The following is a 17,379-nucleotide window of genomic DNA, read 5'->3' on the forward strand; positions in this document are numbered from 1 at the left end:
ATTTAAAAAGTGCAGCTCAGCAGATGGTTGAGCGTAAGCACACGATACATGTGCTTTACTTTATGGAGGCATTGTGAAGCTCTATTTTCCAGAAGCGACTACTGGGATATTTTTAGCACTAAACAGGAGGCATGCCCCAAGTGGGGAACAGCTGCAAGGGCGTCCATCGCCTTGCCTGTCAGATTAGAAGAGCCTACCACTCCTGATAAGCAGGGCCTGGATCAGTGCCAAATCCACTCCACCAGGTGGCCGATGATGACAGAGCCGCACTCCCTCAAATGGGCTACTTCTCCGTAGGGCAAGCATGGACTATCGTGTAAGGGGAGCGATGAGAGAGGTGACAAAACGTTCTTAGGATGGTTGGAGCGAGTCTTCTGTTTTTCAAGTCGCTGCTAGGTTTAAGTGATGGCACAGAACAGAGCGATCCTCCTTACATTTACTCTGCTCTGTGGTGAGTTTACTTCATGGGCCATTTGGATGGGAATTTGGAGAAAAACTGAGTGGGAACTCCAAATTTCCAAACTTGGCTTTCTTGTTTTGGTCTGTTTGTTGATGTTTTGTGTTCCCTCCCATGCAGGCCCTCCCTCGGTGACAAAGTAGAGAGCGGTCACCTGGCCCCCGCCTCTCCTCAACCACTACCCTCCGATCACCACCTCCTTCCTACTCACTTCCGAGACACCGCAGAGTTCCCTACCTCCGTCCCCACACTTCCAGAGGGTCACACACTTGAAGCCCTACCAACCCCGCCTGCATCCCCCTGTCCTCCTCACCCAGCCCCTGCCTCCCCTCCTGCATCTTCTGCTGACCCCTGTGAGGATGTTTACCCCGCTTCTGCACCCTGCCATATCCCTTTAAGGTATGAACATGTGGCTGCTCCTGAACCTCTTCATCTTTTTGGCACTTGTAAAAAGGTGATGTGACTGTGTGTTCTCATTCAGTCCTTGACGTAGATTTGCTGACACTTGTCTCTTTAGCGTGCTTCACAAAAAGTAGTCTTCTCCTTATCCTGTTAACTGTCATTAGGTTCAGGTCAAATTACAGCATTAAACTGACATCTGGCACACTTGATTAACAAGTCTTGATTCTTAGAGGTACTAAACAGAAAACTAGTCAAAATCAATCATCTATGCTGTTTAAATATTCAAATCTAAAGGACTATTTTAGCATTGTGGTTAATATTCTTATTTAGTTTCTAGCTGATTGTATAGAGACATCTGTTCAAGTAAACAGCAGGCAGGTGGTTTTGTTACTTTAGCATAAAGACGTGAGATGGGGGAAAGAAGCTACCTGTCCAAATATAAAAATCTGTCTTTGTATATCTTTGTGTGCTTGAATATGTCTTTGGTGGCTGCACACTTTTTTCCAGTGAGAAGTAGACGCACATCAAAAAAGACACTATTATCCTTTGTGCAAACCAAGAAAAAAAAGATAAAATGTGTTTTTTTTCCTTGTGATTGGGGAGAACTGGGTTATATTTTGTGTCTTCGGGCTAAGTTAAGCTAACTAGCTACAAGCTCCTGCTTCATATTTACTATGAAGGTGGCATCAGTCATATCTAATTGTCAGCAAGAAAGCATTAGGTGTGTTTGCTTAAATATTGATTTATTCCTATGTGAAAAATTGTGACATATATTTCCTGACAGTGCTGGCCATATATAGATAAATGATACACAGCATTGTTGACATTTTCTATATAAAGAACCACAGCTATGTGAACACCCAGTCTCATTACACCACTGACAAAATTACAGTATACCATTGCTATGCATGTCCACCACATGGACTCAAAGAAAATAAGATTTGCAAAATGTGAACTTAGTGGTCATGGAAAGCCAAATGCATACTGTATAATTGTGGCTTGTTAATGGTGAAAATAGCAGAAACACCAAGACAAAATGTACCTATTGATGCTTAAACATTCTGCAGTTTTTACTATTGCAGTGCAGTCCTTTAATGTGGTATAGCACATATCTTGACCTTTAACTGGCTGTTTCAACTTAAGAAACATTATTTTTCTCACTGAATTACTTGACACTGTGATTACTATTTTATTGTTTCAAGTATAGTTTATTCATTTAAACATTCCCCCGCAGCCGCTTTTGGCCTTTGCAACTTTATCATAGACTTTATTATATTAGAAGGAATGACTCAGCCACTTTCCCTGTTGCAGTGTCATTTACCACCAGCAGAGGGTTTGCAGAGTCCAGTCTTCATGTTGTGTTGCCAGACTGTGTCTGCACTCTGCCGTCTGGATGCTGCAGTAACCTGGAGCACACATGAATACACCTCAGCTCTCCTGTGCCGGATTATGCACATATGCTCAATTAGAGCAAATGACCAAACCTGTTTTCTGCTCATTTGGTTGTGGCAGATGTAAACTGTGTGACTGTTCAGCTTTGTGAGCATACACCTCACTAAGAGTTGATTTTGAGAATGCAAGGCGAGCATATTGATGCTACATTATTTATATCTGAGAGGCCTGTTAGATAGAACTGGAGAGGAGTGGAGCACCAGTGCGGCAACATTGACTGAATATTCTGATTGGATGCTCGAGTTTCTCATTTATCTGCACGCACAGCAACAGTGCCAGTGCGGCTGTATATATAAATTTAATCTGTAGATTGCGTTTTGAGTTATGTGCACTGCAAAAACACCTCTTAAACACAGATTACTTTAGTATTAGAGTGCATGTGCCACACCCTCTCTGCTCCTAGACATTAATTTGACTTATACACTGGGCAGTATTAAAACTATCCTGGAATTGAAAATTGACCTTTATCGCTATGAGGTAATGAAAATGCCAATACGTCAAAAAACAAAAACAAACTTATATTTTGTCCCTTTTTCATAAATGACTCATTGATTTTCATGAGTAATAATTATATCACATTGAGATGAATGCAACAGAGCCAAAATAAATATTCTGAATAATTAATCCGTTAAAGACTCCCACACATCTTAGAGACATGCTTTTTTGTGTGAAGTAAGTTCCTGACAGCTGACAGGATTCTGGCAAAAGCCCTCAAAACAAAAGCTCCTCCCATGCTGTTACATTAATTGGCAATTCATGTATTTCAGAATATGGACAAAGCAAGATTATAGGATTTAAACAACTCACGCTCTTCTTTGAAATGTGTTTGTGGCAAATGTGTTCTCGCCGCTATTTTACGTGACCACATGACTGTAATCAGGATACTAGACTGATGGCTATCTCAGCTCCAATTTAACAGCTTCTTTTTCATTTTGAGGTGCTCCACTTACTCGCCTGCGCTCGTCTTTTACTTAAACAAAAAGAAATCCCACTGAATCTCAAGGTGTGGTGGAGGAGTGTACTGTAAGTGCCAACTCGAGGAGTCAGTCCCACAAGTGATTAATGGGAGGAATGCAGGTTTTTCTTGGCATATAAGAATTAAAGCTTGAGACTACTCTGCTCAGTCAGCAGCTCTAAGGCAGGAGGATCAGAGGAGCATGTGTCGTCATCTAAAGTCAAGATTCCTGTAAGATGTATCCTAGAACTTCTTGATTTAATGGAACGAAAGCATAGCTATTCCAGTCTCCCTGTACTTAGGAGTTACACTACAAACATGAACAAATGCGGAGTTAGTGTCCCATTTTCGATTATTGCCACAGCTTTGTCACTGGTAACATATTTGTCGGTGACCCCTCGTGCACAGTGGATGGGAGCGTTGTGACCCGGAGGTGAACACTCCAATCAGGAGGCGAACTCTCAGTACAGCTTTGATTTGCAGTGACCCAGTGACCCATGGAAGCAAAAAGCCCCCTACTGCTGACAGAGCCATGGATCGTTCTACAGCTCACTGCTGAGGGGTGTCTATAATTTGCCGAATTTTTGTGGTCTCTTATGAAGTTTTTTTTTTGGTGCCACATTATTCGATATATAATTGGTTTTGTTTGTTTTTTAACTTTGAGACTTTACTTGCTCTCAATGTGGACCCGCTACACTGAAGTTCCTTTCATAATGAAGCTTTCTACATCATAAAATTCTAGTTATGCTTTAAATGATTATTTTCCAACATGTCCTGCATTCTTCTAATCATATTTAATGCAGACAAAGCTGTATGTTGTGGATTTTTAATACACCTAAAGTCCATTTTGAAAGGACTTCAACAGGGCTATATATACATATGTATATTGTATATATGGATTGTGATGACCTGATTCTTCTTGAGTGGCGTTATGAATTTTTCAGATAAATCTGCCAGAGCTATATCTTCCAGTGCCTGAGTCTGCTGAATTTTTTATTTCTTCATTTTTTTCAGTGTGCAGTCGAAGCTCAAGTTTAAGGCCAGGCCCTTAAAGCTGCGACAAAAGGTGGATGTTTATGTCAGACATTCAATATGACAGGAACATGTACTCCACAAACAGCACTGCCCTAGATACTACAGCCTGTATATGGAATCATCTAGAACTTGTATGTGCTGAAGTCTCAAAAGGAGTAGAAAAAGAATAGAAATAACATCTTCTTTTGTTTTTTTACTTAATTTCTCTGCACAGAGATTAGTTTCCATTTTCCAGATGTGCTAGGCTCTCTCCTCTTTTTTTGGTTTTACCTTGTGTGTCGACCATGTTCACCATGCTTCTGTCTTTGTGTAAAGCCTCTCCACTCTTCAGATGAAACATCACATATTATTCTAAGTGCAATAAAAGACCTAGTGAAGGTTCCACATAATGCCAGATGGGGAGACTTGTCTATACATGCTCCCACCCAGCACACCCAGTCTCCACCCACTTTCGTGTTGCCCCCCTTCCAAAGCATCCAATCTTGGGGGAACACTGGGCGATCAATATTTTTTAGAAGGGGTCTGTGTTGTGAGTTGTGGGTTTTGAGTTTGCTTGTCCCCTCGGGTCGTGGAATATCGATTGTCATGCCCATCAGAGTCTCAGATCACATCGATATTCTTTGTGAAAATCAGGGTTAATGGACTCCCATGTTTACATGCAAACACTTCCCCCTTTCAAATGCTGTGTTAGGTTTTGGGGGCGGAATTGGAGATTCCCCATTTCATTGTGTTTTTTTTGTCCTCCCAGGCAAAGATAAGATACCTGATACCTCAATACAGCAACTCACTGTGACTAACAGTCCCTCGGGCTAATGTTATTGTAGTGAGTCCTCAATTCCTCACTTTCCCATGAGTCTACAATGGATTTATTCTTCTCATATTTCCAGTGCCTCTCTTTCCTATTGCTCATTGACAGTCAGTAGGAAATATATTGTTTCTACTCTTATTTCCAGGGCACTGAACATTCTTTGTATGTCACACAGAAATGCATTAAAAAAATTTTTTTCTTTGTTTTTATAATTTGTGTTTTTTTTCATAGAGGCACTGTTCGACTGTCTTCAAGGGAAGACTATAGTGGAGCTGAAGTTGAATAACACACATTCACACTCACGCATAGTTTCTCAGAGTCTATTGTTTACCCCGTGCATCACTCTGGTTGGCTAAGCCGAGTGCTGGAAGCTTCCATTGTGTGAAAAGGAGGCACAAAAATGACATTTTCACTATGCAGCTCATTGCACGAGTCAGAGGGACCCTGGCAGGAGAGAGCCAAATTTGCAAGGTGCTGGTAATGCGGGAGTGAGGGACGAACAGAGTGAAGGGGAAAGCGTCTCTTAATCAGACTGGATTTGGGGGGAGAAACTGCTATTGTTTGGCTCCCCCATAGTTGCAGTAGCAGATGAAAAAAAAAAAAGAAAAGCTGCTTGTCTTTTTAAAGGCACAGGAGGCTGGTGTCAGGGGAGAGAGTGAAGGAAAGAGGGGGGAGGAGGCAGCGAGAGCAGCAACACCGCTCAGCGATCTCAGCAACCAAAGAGACAAGAGGCACCTCTGAGAGACTTGCATGAAAACAGGATTACACTAACATCCTTTTTGTTTTGGTTCATTCCCTCTTTTACATCCTGCTCTTGGATATTTTGTTCCCTCCTGTAGCTTTATTTAACGCCAGATGTGAAGCAGGAACATTCCCCATCTGTAGAGGTGTAGAGGATCGGGGATGATGTGCATAGTGAGGAGCCCTTAATCATCCCGTGTTTTGCTCCTGATGCGAGAAGCTCGCTCATCCTCTGCACTGCAGCACTGTACGCTCAGCCAGCCTCCGATACAGGCTGCCTACCTGCCTGCTCTGCAAGGATCACCATCAAAAGGAGGAAGGAGTTTTGGGGGTAGCAGGTGGATGTGGAGGGTGGCCGGAGAACAGGAAGAGGCAGGGGGGGGGCAGGGGTGCTGAGCTAGTTGAGGATGGGAGCCAACGAGTCCATGGAGCAAGGACAGAGTCCCTGTCCCTCTCAAGAACACATGTGAGTGAACTTAACTTTAACTCTTGCATCGCTGCTCAGTGTGGCGTCTGAAGATGTTCAGAGGTGTGATCAAACCCATTAACAAGGAGAACAACATCATAGATCCATTGAGAACTGAGGTGTACTGACATGTGGTGTGTTTGTTTTCTATGAATTCATGGCTTTGCCTTAGTCTTTCATGCCACACGAATGCTCAGTGTGCCGTCACTTGTGACTATAGGTGCATACAGGGCTGATTGTTGGTTATGTCACTGATACGGCTGAGAGATGAAGGCTGAAGACAATCCCTGTGGCTCACTTTTTTGTTTCCCTCCTCTGTTGTTGTTGTTTTTGAAACCTTCCCACTTCAGCCTATTAGCTCTCCCCTATGCATTCTGCCCACAAAACCTTTCCAGCCTGTAACGCTCCAGTGTAGCCAGCTGAGGATGCCAGTATTGTTTTGTTGTTTGCTATTGTGATGTCAACAAGGATGAGGAAATCGGAGCACGTGCGCATGCAAATGCACATCGTTTTGCCTGCGACTACAGTACGGATGAGACCTGGCTCAGCGGAGCCAGAATACAGTGCAGCAAGTACTGCTGGGAAGCTGGTGGGGTGATGTTTCGTTCTCTGGGAAGGAGGACGCGTCTGACGCGCTGGGAGTGGGACGTGGTGACTGTGTTGAAATAGAACACGCTGCATGTGTGTGTGGCTGCATGTGTGTGTGGCTGCATGTGTGGGGTGGGAGGGAGTTACCACGGGAATATCAGTGGATGAGAGAAAGGGAGTTAGAGGGAGCGAGACGGAGCAAGAGTGCTCCACTTTGCTTTGTTTTATTTATAACTCAGACACACTACTGCGCCCGGGGGAGCAACAGAGGAGAGAGATCAGGGAAATGGACTGAACGCTGGTGTTTGTGTGCTGTAGAAATTAAAGATTAATGGCATAATAAAGTCATTTTTCATCTTAAAGTCCTACAAAGTCTAGGCCTCGGAGGACTGGATACTCTTGTATTAATATTCACAACTCACTGCTGTGAGCTTTTATCACAGGCTAGCTGTAATAAAAGTCAGCAGCTATTTTTCTTAAAGGTGTGCAGAGCTGTCCCAACCATTAACAGTACGACTTCTACTTTACTCCATCAGTTGTGGAACACTGTTTAAGGCACTAATAAGAAGCTTTCACACATCAAAACATTATATGTTACTAATCGGAGTGTAAGAAAAAAGACCAAATTACTGACTTTTAGTTCTTTTCAGTCACATTTTATTTTAAAATGTAAAACAAGAGTCCAAGCTCTTTAATCATTAGTTATTATTAATCTCTGGTTCTCATGTCCTGTCTTTCCCCCTTCATCCTTAACTGATTATACCAGATGGCTGCTTCTTCCTGAGCCTGGTTCTGCTGGAGGTTTCTTCCTATTAAAAGGGAGTTTTTTCTTTCCACTGTCGCCAAGTACTTGCTCATAGGGTGCCGTCTGATTTTGGGGGTTTTCTGTCTATTACTGTAGTGTCGTTACCTTACAGTATAAATCACCTAGAGGTGACAGTTTTTGTGATTTGCTGCTATGTAAATAAAATTGAATTTAACTGAATGAGGTCTGGGGCATTGTCCCTCGCCTACCTTTGCTTTCCAAGGTAGGAGAACGAACCAAGCATCTGATCTCATAATCCAAATGGAGAGAGATGTTGCAGCCCCCTACTTGCCGATCGCCTGCTTTACTGGCGTCAGCCTGGCCTGTTGCCTTTTAATGCGCCATCTGCTTACAGTCATTGGTCAGATTAGGCTAAGTGTGGTATTACTCATAAAGATTATTTTAGCCTGACATTCTATCTTAATGGCTTCCTTGTTCTGAGACTTTGGACAAATGACCGCAGATTACAGGTGATCGCTGATCAGAGTTGACGTCAGCCTGGATGGAGATGAGAGACGAAAACTTCAAACCATCTGCTGTTTGAGAGATTATTTTGATAGTGCAGGTTCAGTAATCATTTGCAGATGTCATAGTTGTTTGTGTTTTTTTTCCACTGTAAATCCTCTGCAGGCTGCTCCCTGTTAATCCCATCCTAGAAACTGCGCACGTGCTTTTGTAAAATGAAAATAGGTTGTAGCGTACAGTGGCTATGATGCAATATTTCATATTCAGACTCATTCATCAGTAGGATAAATGTGTCGGAGCTCCCTCTGTTGGCCTCTGTAGTTAAACTATCTAGGACAGGCATAGTATGCCTCTATATTTCATTATGATGCCATATTTTCCTCTTCCTTCTCTGTTCCTAGTATAGATCAAAACACAGCGTTACCTTATTAGAAAAGACACTTTGTAAAAGTTGTGCCTTTTTCATTATCCATTTTCTTTGGTGATAATTAGTTTGTCACTCATAATTGCTATGAAGCATCCAACAGATTAAGATAAAGATTATTGCTACTGCTACTTTACGCTGTTCTTTCCCTTTTTGTTGGGGGGGAAGTAGGTTCTTTGTTGGCCAAAATGCTAAAAGCAAATCACAAATCTGCCCGATGCTGAAACCCGTGCAGAGCTGAGAGTGGGAAAAAAATCGCTGGATCAGGAGCAGAAAACAAAGATGTAATGAATTTAGAGGTTTAGCTTTGGGGGTGTATGACAGTCAAGATTTGATGGAGGGAGTGTGCAGCAGCTAATCCTTTAAGGCTAATCAAACAGCAGCTTGGAGACCATCAGCCTGCCTCTAGTCCTCCCTCCCTTCTTCTTTTCCCCCCATCTCATTCCATGTCTCCTTATTTCTCTCTTTAGTGACGATGGCAGATTTACTCTTTTTGCAAAAAACGGACGATTGCTCATCTCAATTTACAATTTAAAATTTATTCTTTTGAGCCGGATTCTGTTTTTGTGTCGGTTTTAACCCTGCTCCCCGTTTCTCCCGGCGGCTCTCCCTCCAGCGCTCTGAAAGCTGTTTAGACAGACTGCGTTGGATTCGGTTGGAAGCAGCGACACAGCTGGCTGTCTGAAAAGCAGCATCTTCCTGCCTCACGCTGCAGAGTTTCTGTCTCCAGGCAGTCATCTCAGCCTGCGAGAGGCTGCTATTAACTGCTGCTCTCTTTGTCTCCGCTCATCCCCATACCCCGACTGCTCTCCCACACCCTGCTCATCTTCTTTCTACGTTTCATCAGCTGCTATGTAGCACAGGAGCTGCTGCTGATATGGTTGCATTAACACAGTGGGCATTCCCCGGTGATTATTATTCATCTTATTAATTTCCATGATATCCACATTTAATTATATAAATTCTGTCGGTGTTTGATCGAATAGATGCCAGTGGAATAAATTAGAATAATGATGGCCAATAAGGACATTTACTGGATTAAGTAATAGAGCAAAAGTAAATAGAAATTGATCATGTTTTTCCTAATGAGCTTTGAACAAAAGGATGCTGATGCAACAGCTGCTTACCTCTGTGTAGATCTACAGTGTGCATTTATAGCATTTCACGTATCATAATATACTTCACTCAGTCAGCTGTGGGGGCCTTTTTAGGTTGTGTGTGTATTTTCAACAGCGTGGATCCAGACAGCTTTTCTTCTTCCGTATTCGTGGAACATATGGCGCGAGCAACCTCTAGTTACCATAGCAACACTGTGTTTGCAGTTGCATGAAAAATGCTATCCACAAGGACATAAACAGAGCTCTGAAATGAGCCCTAATTACTTTGTTATTGCCTTTTTGCTTTATTTGCATACATCTGGAAAGTAGAAGCTTTTGAGATTTTTTTTTTTTTTAATTTAAAAACATTAACTAGGCGGCTAAATTTCTTTTTTATCGATGAATTAACTGAGTGGCTTTATTTTGTACATTAAACCTAGATCGGTGGTCTGTAAGCTTATTTGCTCTTTGCATATTACTCCCTGTAAGTGGGTCCTTGTCCTTGAAGCTGTCTGTGTCACTGCCTGCCTGACCACCTGAATGTACAAAGCAGTTACTAGTGACTGATCCAGATGGATTTGTAGGCATACCCGTCTTATCCTGCTGGGACACACTAGGCCCTCACAGAGATTACAGCTCTGTCTCACATCTAGACCATGTGCTGTCTCATCTGGCATCACAGCACCTTTGCAGAGTTAAGATAAAAAAACAAGTATTAATTACGCCCCCCTAATATTTGATATGCTGTTGGTGTATTAACATTCATGTTTTAGATGCATGTGATACTGTTAGTTTAAATCTTTACATCTCTGCTGTTGCTGTAATGTAATGCTACATTACTGCTAGCTTGCTTGGTTTCTATTATTGACCACATTGAAGGCTTAAGTGGTGTCCCATGTGCCCTTCTCATTCATGGTACACATTTATTTGAGCCATTGAAAGCTTTGGAATTTGCCTGGGGGGGAAATCTCTGTGTGTCTTTGCTTGAAGAAAAGCAAAATTTGTTGAATTCAGGCAGGAATGGACAGTATGAATAGAAAAAGATTAAAGGGTGCTGTAACATATATTACATGCCAGTTGAAATGGTGTTATTGCAGTACAGTATAATATACAATCCAAGAGAATGAGGTTTAACTGGCTGGTGTGTTTTAGACCTGTGCAGTGTGGATATAGCAAAGATTTTCAGGAAAAAAGGAGGAAGGGGTAGAGGGATGGAGGAGTGAGAGAGCGAGAGAGAGCGAGAGAGAATATAGTGTACTGCTGGAGGTGGGCTTCTGCAGGCGGTCGCATTTAGATTGGGAGACAGCATTTCCTACTGAACAGGAGTGGAGACAAACTGATATGGCTACAGATGACAAAGAAGAGCAGCATGAAAGGACTGTAGATTAGAGACAAAGAGATCTGGATACTAGACGACAGAGAGAAAGAGACAAGGCAGAGGGAAGGCTGCATCCAGGATCCTATCTGTGGGCTCCTACCTGTGTGTCAGGCAGTAGCTCTGTGGTGCGGAGAGGTGCAGCCCACCAGCAACCATGGCAGTGAGTGCATGGCAGGCTCTGTCTCCACTGCAGTGGGCTCGATGGGGCTGGGACACTCTGCTGGGTGGGGCAGGAGACGGGAACAGCCCAGACGCTGATCCGGCTCTGGGGCTCCTTCGCCGTCTCTCCTGGGGCTCACGTCATGACAGCATGATCAGGGCTGCCGGGGAACCGGTCAGACAGAGGTGAGACAGGATGGGGGACCGGAATCATATACCGTCAGATAATCCATTGATCAGCATAGCATTAAGCTGGGTAGCCAGGCTATGTTTCCAGCTTCGCTGCCACTTGTGTACTTGAGTGTGTTTTGCTGAGAATGATCAGATGTACAGACTTTATTTGCACGCAGAAAGCTTTAATTTCACATTGTTTTAATTCAGGTGTTTCCGTATTTCCTGTGTATTTCCTGTATTTTATAGCTGTCATATCTCATCAAGGCTCTTGAGGCTTTCTGGTATATTTGAGTCTTAGTGTGTGCTGTGTAAGGTAATGCTTTGTCTCAGGCGTGTCGTTATCTGTCACCTCACTGCAGATTCAGCATTCTCATTGGAGCACCTAGAAATGAAAACATAAACACATCATAGCCTGGAGCTTTTTAAATTTTTTTAAACCATCACACATGACAGGAAATACTCTTACTGCCATTCCCACATGATGTACTGCAAGCGTGTAATAAACTGTGTAGCCTCTGATTAAAAATACCTCCAACATACCGTGACATAAAGAATAACATTAGAGCTGCACGACTGGAAAATAATTCTGTCCTTCGTGATGATATTATCTTTCACCTTTTTCTTGAGATGGATGGATATTTATGTTAATGAGCCTGATACGGGTCGTTATAGTCCAGTGGGTATCGGCCTGCTTCACAGCACCTTTCACTTAATGTTTCCTCATCTTTTATTGTAGGAGCTCAGACTCTGATGGCGCTTTTGAGACCCCTGAATCTACAACTCCAGTGAAGGCTGTTTCTCCAGCTGAGCCTCAGATAAAGCAAACAACATCTGACGAGAAAGGTACAGCAGGACAATTATTTCATGACCTTTGCTTAGTTTTATACCGATTTAAGCTGTTTCACTATGGAAAAAGTGTCGTTACTGGATGGATTGTTCCACCACCTAGTGGAATGAAGTTGTAATTTAAATCTGCCTTTTTTTTTTTTTTTGCCGTGTCAGCCTACAGCGCTCAGAGCTACATCTCTGGGGACACTTTATTCTCTTTTATGTGTTTTTTTCATGCCTTTTTGTCCAGTTGGGACATTCATTGAATTATTTATAACACATCCATCTCTAGAGTTTAAAGTGTCACACAAAGACACTCACAGAGCAGTTAAATTCTACCATAATCTACAGTACTGTGCAAAACTTCACCCCTCATTTCTTTATATTTTTCAGAAAAGCAGGAAATAGGTCCAGCAGTTTAATAAAATATGTGCAAATACAGATGGGAATAAATAAAGTTTTTACAATTCTACTGAGCTTAGTCAATATTTGGTATGACCATCTTCATTTTTCAACACAACCCGAACTCTCTTAGCAAAGGTTTCGTGCTGAAAAATGAAGCTGTTGCCATTCAGATGCTTACCAGATGGTACTGTACGGTGGATCAAAATCTGACCATATTTTTCTGTATTCATAAATCCCATCAATTTTGACAAGATTATCAAGAAAAGGCTAAAACGCCTCCCCATAAAATGATAGGGTCTTCACTGTACTTTATTCTTTGGCAATCACCTTGCAAAAATATGATTTCATGCCTGTCTAACTGTATCTTTGGTATTTTTCACTGATTCGAAAAAAAAAAAAAACAAGCAAGAAAAAAAAGCATGTTTTGTTCGACTGAATGGTTGGATTAGTTAGACTCTAGAAATCTTTGCCTTATGTTCCACATCTTTCAATCTCCTTTTGCAGTAGAAGACACCTCAATCACTGATCCTACATCTGACTTCACTGCAGCCGAACTACCATGCCATTCTGCGTCAAATACTTTTGATGAAAACAAGCCCATTGCTGCCAGTGGTACATATAACATTGACTTTTTTGCTGCAGAATCAACGACTCACACTCTAACCCGTTCTCTGAGCCTCCAGGGAGGAGAACTAGATAGTTCTGCTCTGTTGGACGGATCACCTTCAGGAGGTTTCCGTCCACACTCCGAGTCTTTCAGTGTAGGCACTGAGAGTGCCCCAGGGACACTCCACAGGCCCAAGAAAGGTCGTCCTGGGTCTGTAAAGAAAAAGCCTCTTCTCAGACAGAACTCTAACCCAGAGAGCCCAAGGCCAGACTCATCCAGCAGCACCCCAGAAATTAAGAAGCGGGCGAAACCTCGAACAGCCAGCCCTCTCCAGGCTCAGGAGGAAACTGAAGGAGGCTCTGCAACACAGAGTCCTGGAGGAACGCAGCGAAAAGCCAGAAAGACCCGTGTTGAGACTCCTCCTCCCCTGCCAGAGGAGACCAATCATACCACCCAAGAGGAGAGCCTTATTGTTCCTGCCTTACCTTTATGCCAGGAGGAGATACCCCTCCCTGAAAGTCAAGCAGACAAAGAAGAATCCCCCATCCCTCCCAGTGGCTCCTACAAATGGGATCCAGACAACTTTGAGAACATCAACCCCTTTAAGACCGGAGGTAGTAAAATTGCCAATTCCCCTGTTTTGGGTCGTAAGGAGCCTGTGTGTGCCCCCATTTCCACCCCTCTAGAGAGTCCCTCTGTCCCATCTGAGGAACCACATCACCCCAGTCCACCCGCTCCTATTAGAGAGCCAGTCACGAATCCTGAGGAGCAGCCCATTATACCCAAGCGTCAGTCACTAAGACTGGAGTTTGACTACTCCGAGGAGAGTGGTGAGGCATCACATCAGGCCTCTCCTCCACCTAAGAAGCTAGGCAAGAAGCCAGGTGCCAAGATGCCTCTGAGGAAACCAAAGCTGGGGCTGAAAAAGGCGCCTCCAGCACAGACAGAGCAGCTGGACAACATTCCTCCGGCAACTCACAACAGCAACGAGGATGAAATCCCGGCAACTAAAGCATCTTACACCTTTGAACTCGACAAGTATGAAGATCCAAACTTGAATCCATTTACTTCAAGGAAAAGTATCACCAACTCCCCCAAACTATCCAGGCCGCCTTATAACTTTGATGACTCCATAGACCCTTTCAAAAGCTCCAACAAGTTGGCCAATTCCCCTCCTAAGACTTCTGCCTCATTTGAACTGTCATCCAATGACAATGATAATGAAAATGACAATGACAACCTCGGGGAATTAGAGGACCAGAACCAGAACAAACCTGCCAAGAAGAAGAAAACTCCCATCAAATCGTAAGTTCACTCTGTATTACCAGAGGATTGTCTATTCACAGAAAAGTCTGCATCAGTCCGTGAGGATTTTAGGTTAGTCTGTGTTTGTATGTGGTTCTCTAGCCAGTTTTGCCAGTGTCCTCTGTCTGTCTGTCTGTCTGTCTGTCTGTCACCTGTGTCTGTGTATTCTCATATGTCACAGGAAGTCCAGGGGTGTGTCTTCTCTATGTTGTTTTTTGTAAGTACAGGGACAACACAGCCATCCACCCTTTTGCCCTCTAATTCAATCTGGCCCTCTTTGAACCAGCATGTTGCCCTGTTGTCTCTATTAACAGAAACATCAAAATCATTTGTGCTCGCTATTAAATCACTGAAACTCATTTGAAACATACCCATTTTAACTGGAGTATCCATGCCAGTTTAAATCACCCATAATCCCTCCAATAGAAGATCCAGTTAGTAAATTAATGCTATATTTCTATTGACTTATGGATGGATAGTGGTGAAAAACTCTTTTGTTTTTTGTTTTTTTGCTTTCCTTTTTTGCACTGAAGTATCTGCAATAATTTTGTTCATCTGTATCCAGTTGTAAGCGTTTAACAAAGGAGGTGCTGGTGCCCCCTCTGGTGTTCATTGTTTGCTATTGAGGAAAGAACGAAAGCTACAGTGTATCAGCGTGTGCCAGGATCACATACAGTTTGAAACAGGCTGGACCAGAAGCTACCTTTCTTTTAATGCAGTGAACTACAACTTAGTGATAATATTTAATGAAGGACCCAGATATCATAAAAAACATGTACAATGTCAACAGTATGTTTTATTGCATGTGAATTACAGCAAATTTGGCTCAGGCCACATATCTGATACTACTGCTATTTAATATATTTTTACAGGGATACATAACCCTTTTATTAATTCAGGCATGCATTACACATTAAACACTGAGCATAAAAACAACAGGGTCTATGCAGTCCTGTGAAAAACTAAGTACATCATTACTGCTTTGATAGGAATTAAGGGGGTAAGTAGTAGCCAGGTGCTGCTAATGCACCTGATTAACCGATCATGAGCAAGTGAGAGCACTGAAGCAGCACTGTAAAGAAAGGTTGGTCAAAATTCCTCCACAACAATGTGAGAGACTGATAAAGTCTGAGAAAAAAGAAAACTGCATAGAGCCGTGTGAAAACTTGTTTTTGCACGTGACTGTATGTATTTACAGTGTAAGTAAGTGTAAAATTGGATAATTCCTTCTAAAGGTTGTTGCAAAGTTCTAATAATTAAGCTACAGTATTGTTTACCTCATCATCATGATCACTAAACTTGGAAAACCAAGCTGCTCATAACATAATATTAATTTTCCATTACTCTTCACTGTCCAGTTACTAACTATAGATTCAGCCCTCTTCAGAAGCATTTACTGTTCTATCCATTTCAGCCACACACAGTAAGCAGCACTGTTGCACATGTGGAAATGAACTATGCAAATTAATGTTTTTTGCAATGATGATTTTATGCAAAATCCAGTCTTTCCAACTAGCTCATATTTTAGCATCTACGACTACACAAATGCTATATAAATGTGCAGCAAATGCAGAATTAAATACAGATAATGATTGACTCTAGAGTTTGACGGTGGATGTTTTTATATCCCCTCAGTAATACTTTCAGAGTGAAGAGGTCGCCAAAGAAATCACCCTTATCTGACCCATCACAGGTATGTATCTGATATGCAATCTCGCTTGGCTCTCCCGCTTTATCTATGTGCATTTCTCCCTCTTTCATGTGTCATCACTCTCTGCCGCCTTTTTTTGTGTCGCAGGATCTTATACCCGCAGATGAACCTTCCTCCCTTCACCAGCAGGATGACCATGCCACAGATGAGGAGAAACTAGCCTCCTCCACCAGTCATAAGTGGGCAGCCCTGCACGACATGGATGGAGATTTAAACTCTGACCAGCAAGACTTTCCTCAACCGTGCGACCTTACATCCTTTGTTAATGAGAACAGCCTTCCTAAGGAGACTCCAGGTGAGGCATAACTGTCTGACTCTCTGTAACTCTCGGTAATTCAGAGCTTATGTCTGGATAAATCCTTACATACTGTATATGAATCAGAAACTTTACCTTTTATTCATACTGCTGTGTTATTGATTTTTCATGTGGCAGCGATATAAGTCTGCTGGCCCAATTCTGTACTACCCTCTGACCTTACGCAAGAGCCAACGCTTCCCAGAGGCTATCTGGTTCACCCCATCTGGGTCAGAGATGGGAAAACAAACAGCCCTGCTTCGTCCTCTGAACTCGTCAAACCAGAGCTCAGCACACCACTGATGCGTCTCTTCATTTTGTTTACTGTATCTAATGCTTTGTTTTGCCTTTCCCTCTCAGTACAAGACTATGAAATTGAGTACATGGAGAAGATTGGCTCCTCTTCCCCAGTGAGTATTTAATATTACAGACAGATTGTATTTGAGCTTGTCTTATGGTCACTACTTTTAGTATTTATAGCATTTATTTTACATTGTTTGTGTGCTATATGATATTTTAGCCTTTAAAAGTAGATAGTCTTCGTTCTTGTTTTTAACCTACTGTGTCTTTTAGCCTCTGTCTGCAAAGAAGCCATCTTTGTACTTGAAGTTGGACTCAGTATCTGACAACTTAACCAAAAATACATGTGCGCATGGATCTGAACCCAGCTCCCCCTGCACAGGGTAAAATAGTTTACTTGTTACGCTTGCAACTTTGTTTCTTTGCTGTACTACGTAATGGTTTTGTTAACGTATACTACGTGAGTTTTACACTGCATTTTTAAGTCCCTTTCTTATTCTCGTGTGTGCTAAGTGTACACCA

General features: G+C 42.5%; 1 protein-coding gene across 1 annotated transcript in view; it reads left to right on the forward strand.

Moving 5' to 3' along the window:
* The window catches only part of LOC120714995 (mucin-17-like), a 47,611-nt gene that overhangs the window by 21,036 nt on the left and 9,196 nt on the right, over positions 1–17,379 (forward strand). The window contains exons 6-12 of the mRNA XM_040001710.1: positions 578–856; positions 12,143–12,249; positions 13,144–14,551; positions 16,187–16,244; positions 16,350–16,557; positions 16,918–16,967; positions 17,131–17,240. Of these exons, the coding sequence (XP_039857644.1) occupies positions 578–856; positions 12,143–12,249; positions 13,144–14,551; positions 16,187–16,244; positions 16,350–16,557; positions 16,918–16,967; positions 17,131–17,240 (2,220 nt within the window). The remainder of the gene's footprint in view (positions 1–577; positions 857–12,142; positions 12,250–13,143; positions 14,552–16,186; positions 16,245–16,349; positions 16,558–16,917; positions 16,968–17,130; positions 17,241–17,379) is intronic.

This window comes from Simochromis diagramma, unplaced genomic scaffold, assembly GCF_900408965.1.
Source record: "Simochromis diagramma unplaced genomic scaffold, fSimDia1.1 OVJJ01000421.1, whole genome shotgun sequence".
In the NCBI taxonomy this organism is placed as follows: domain Eukaryota; kingdom Metazoa; phylum Chordata; class Actinopteri; order Cichliformes; family Cichlidae; genus Simochromis; species Simochromis diagramma.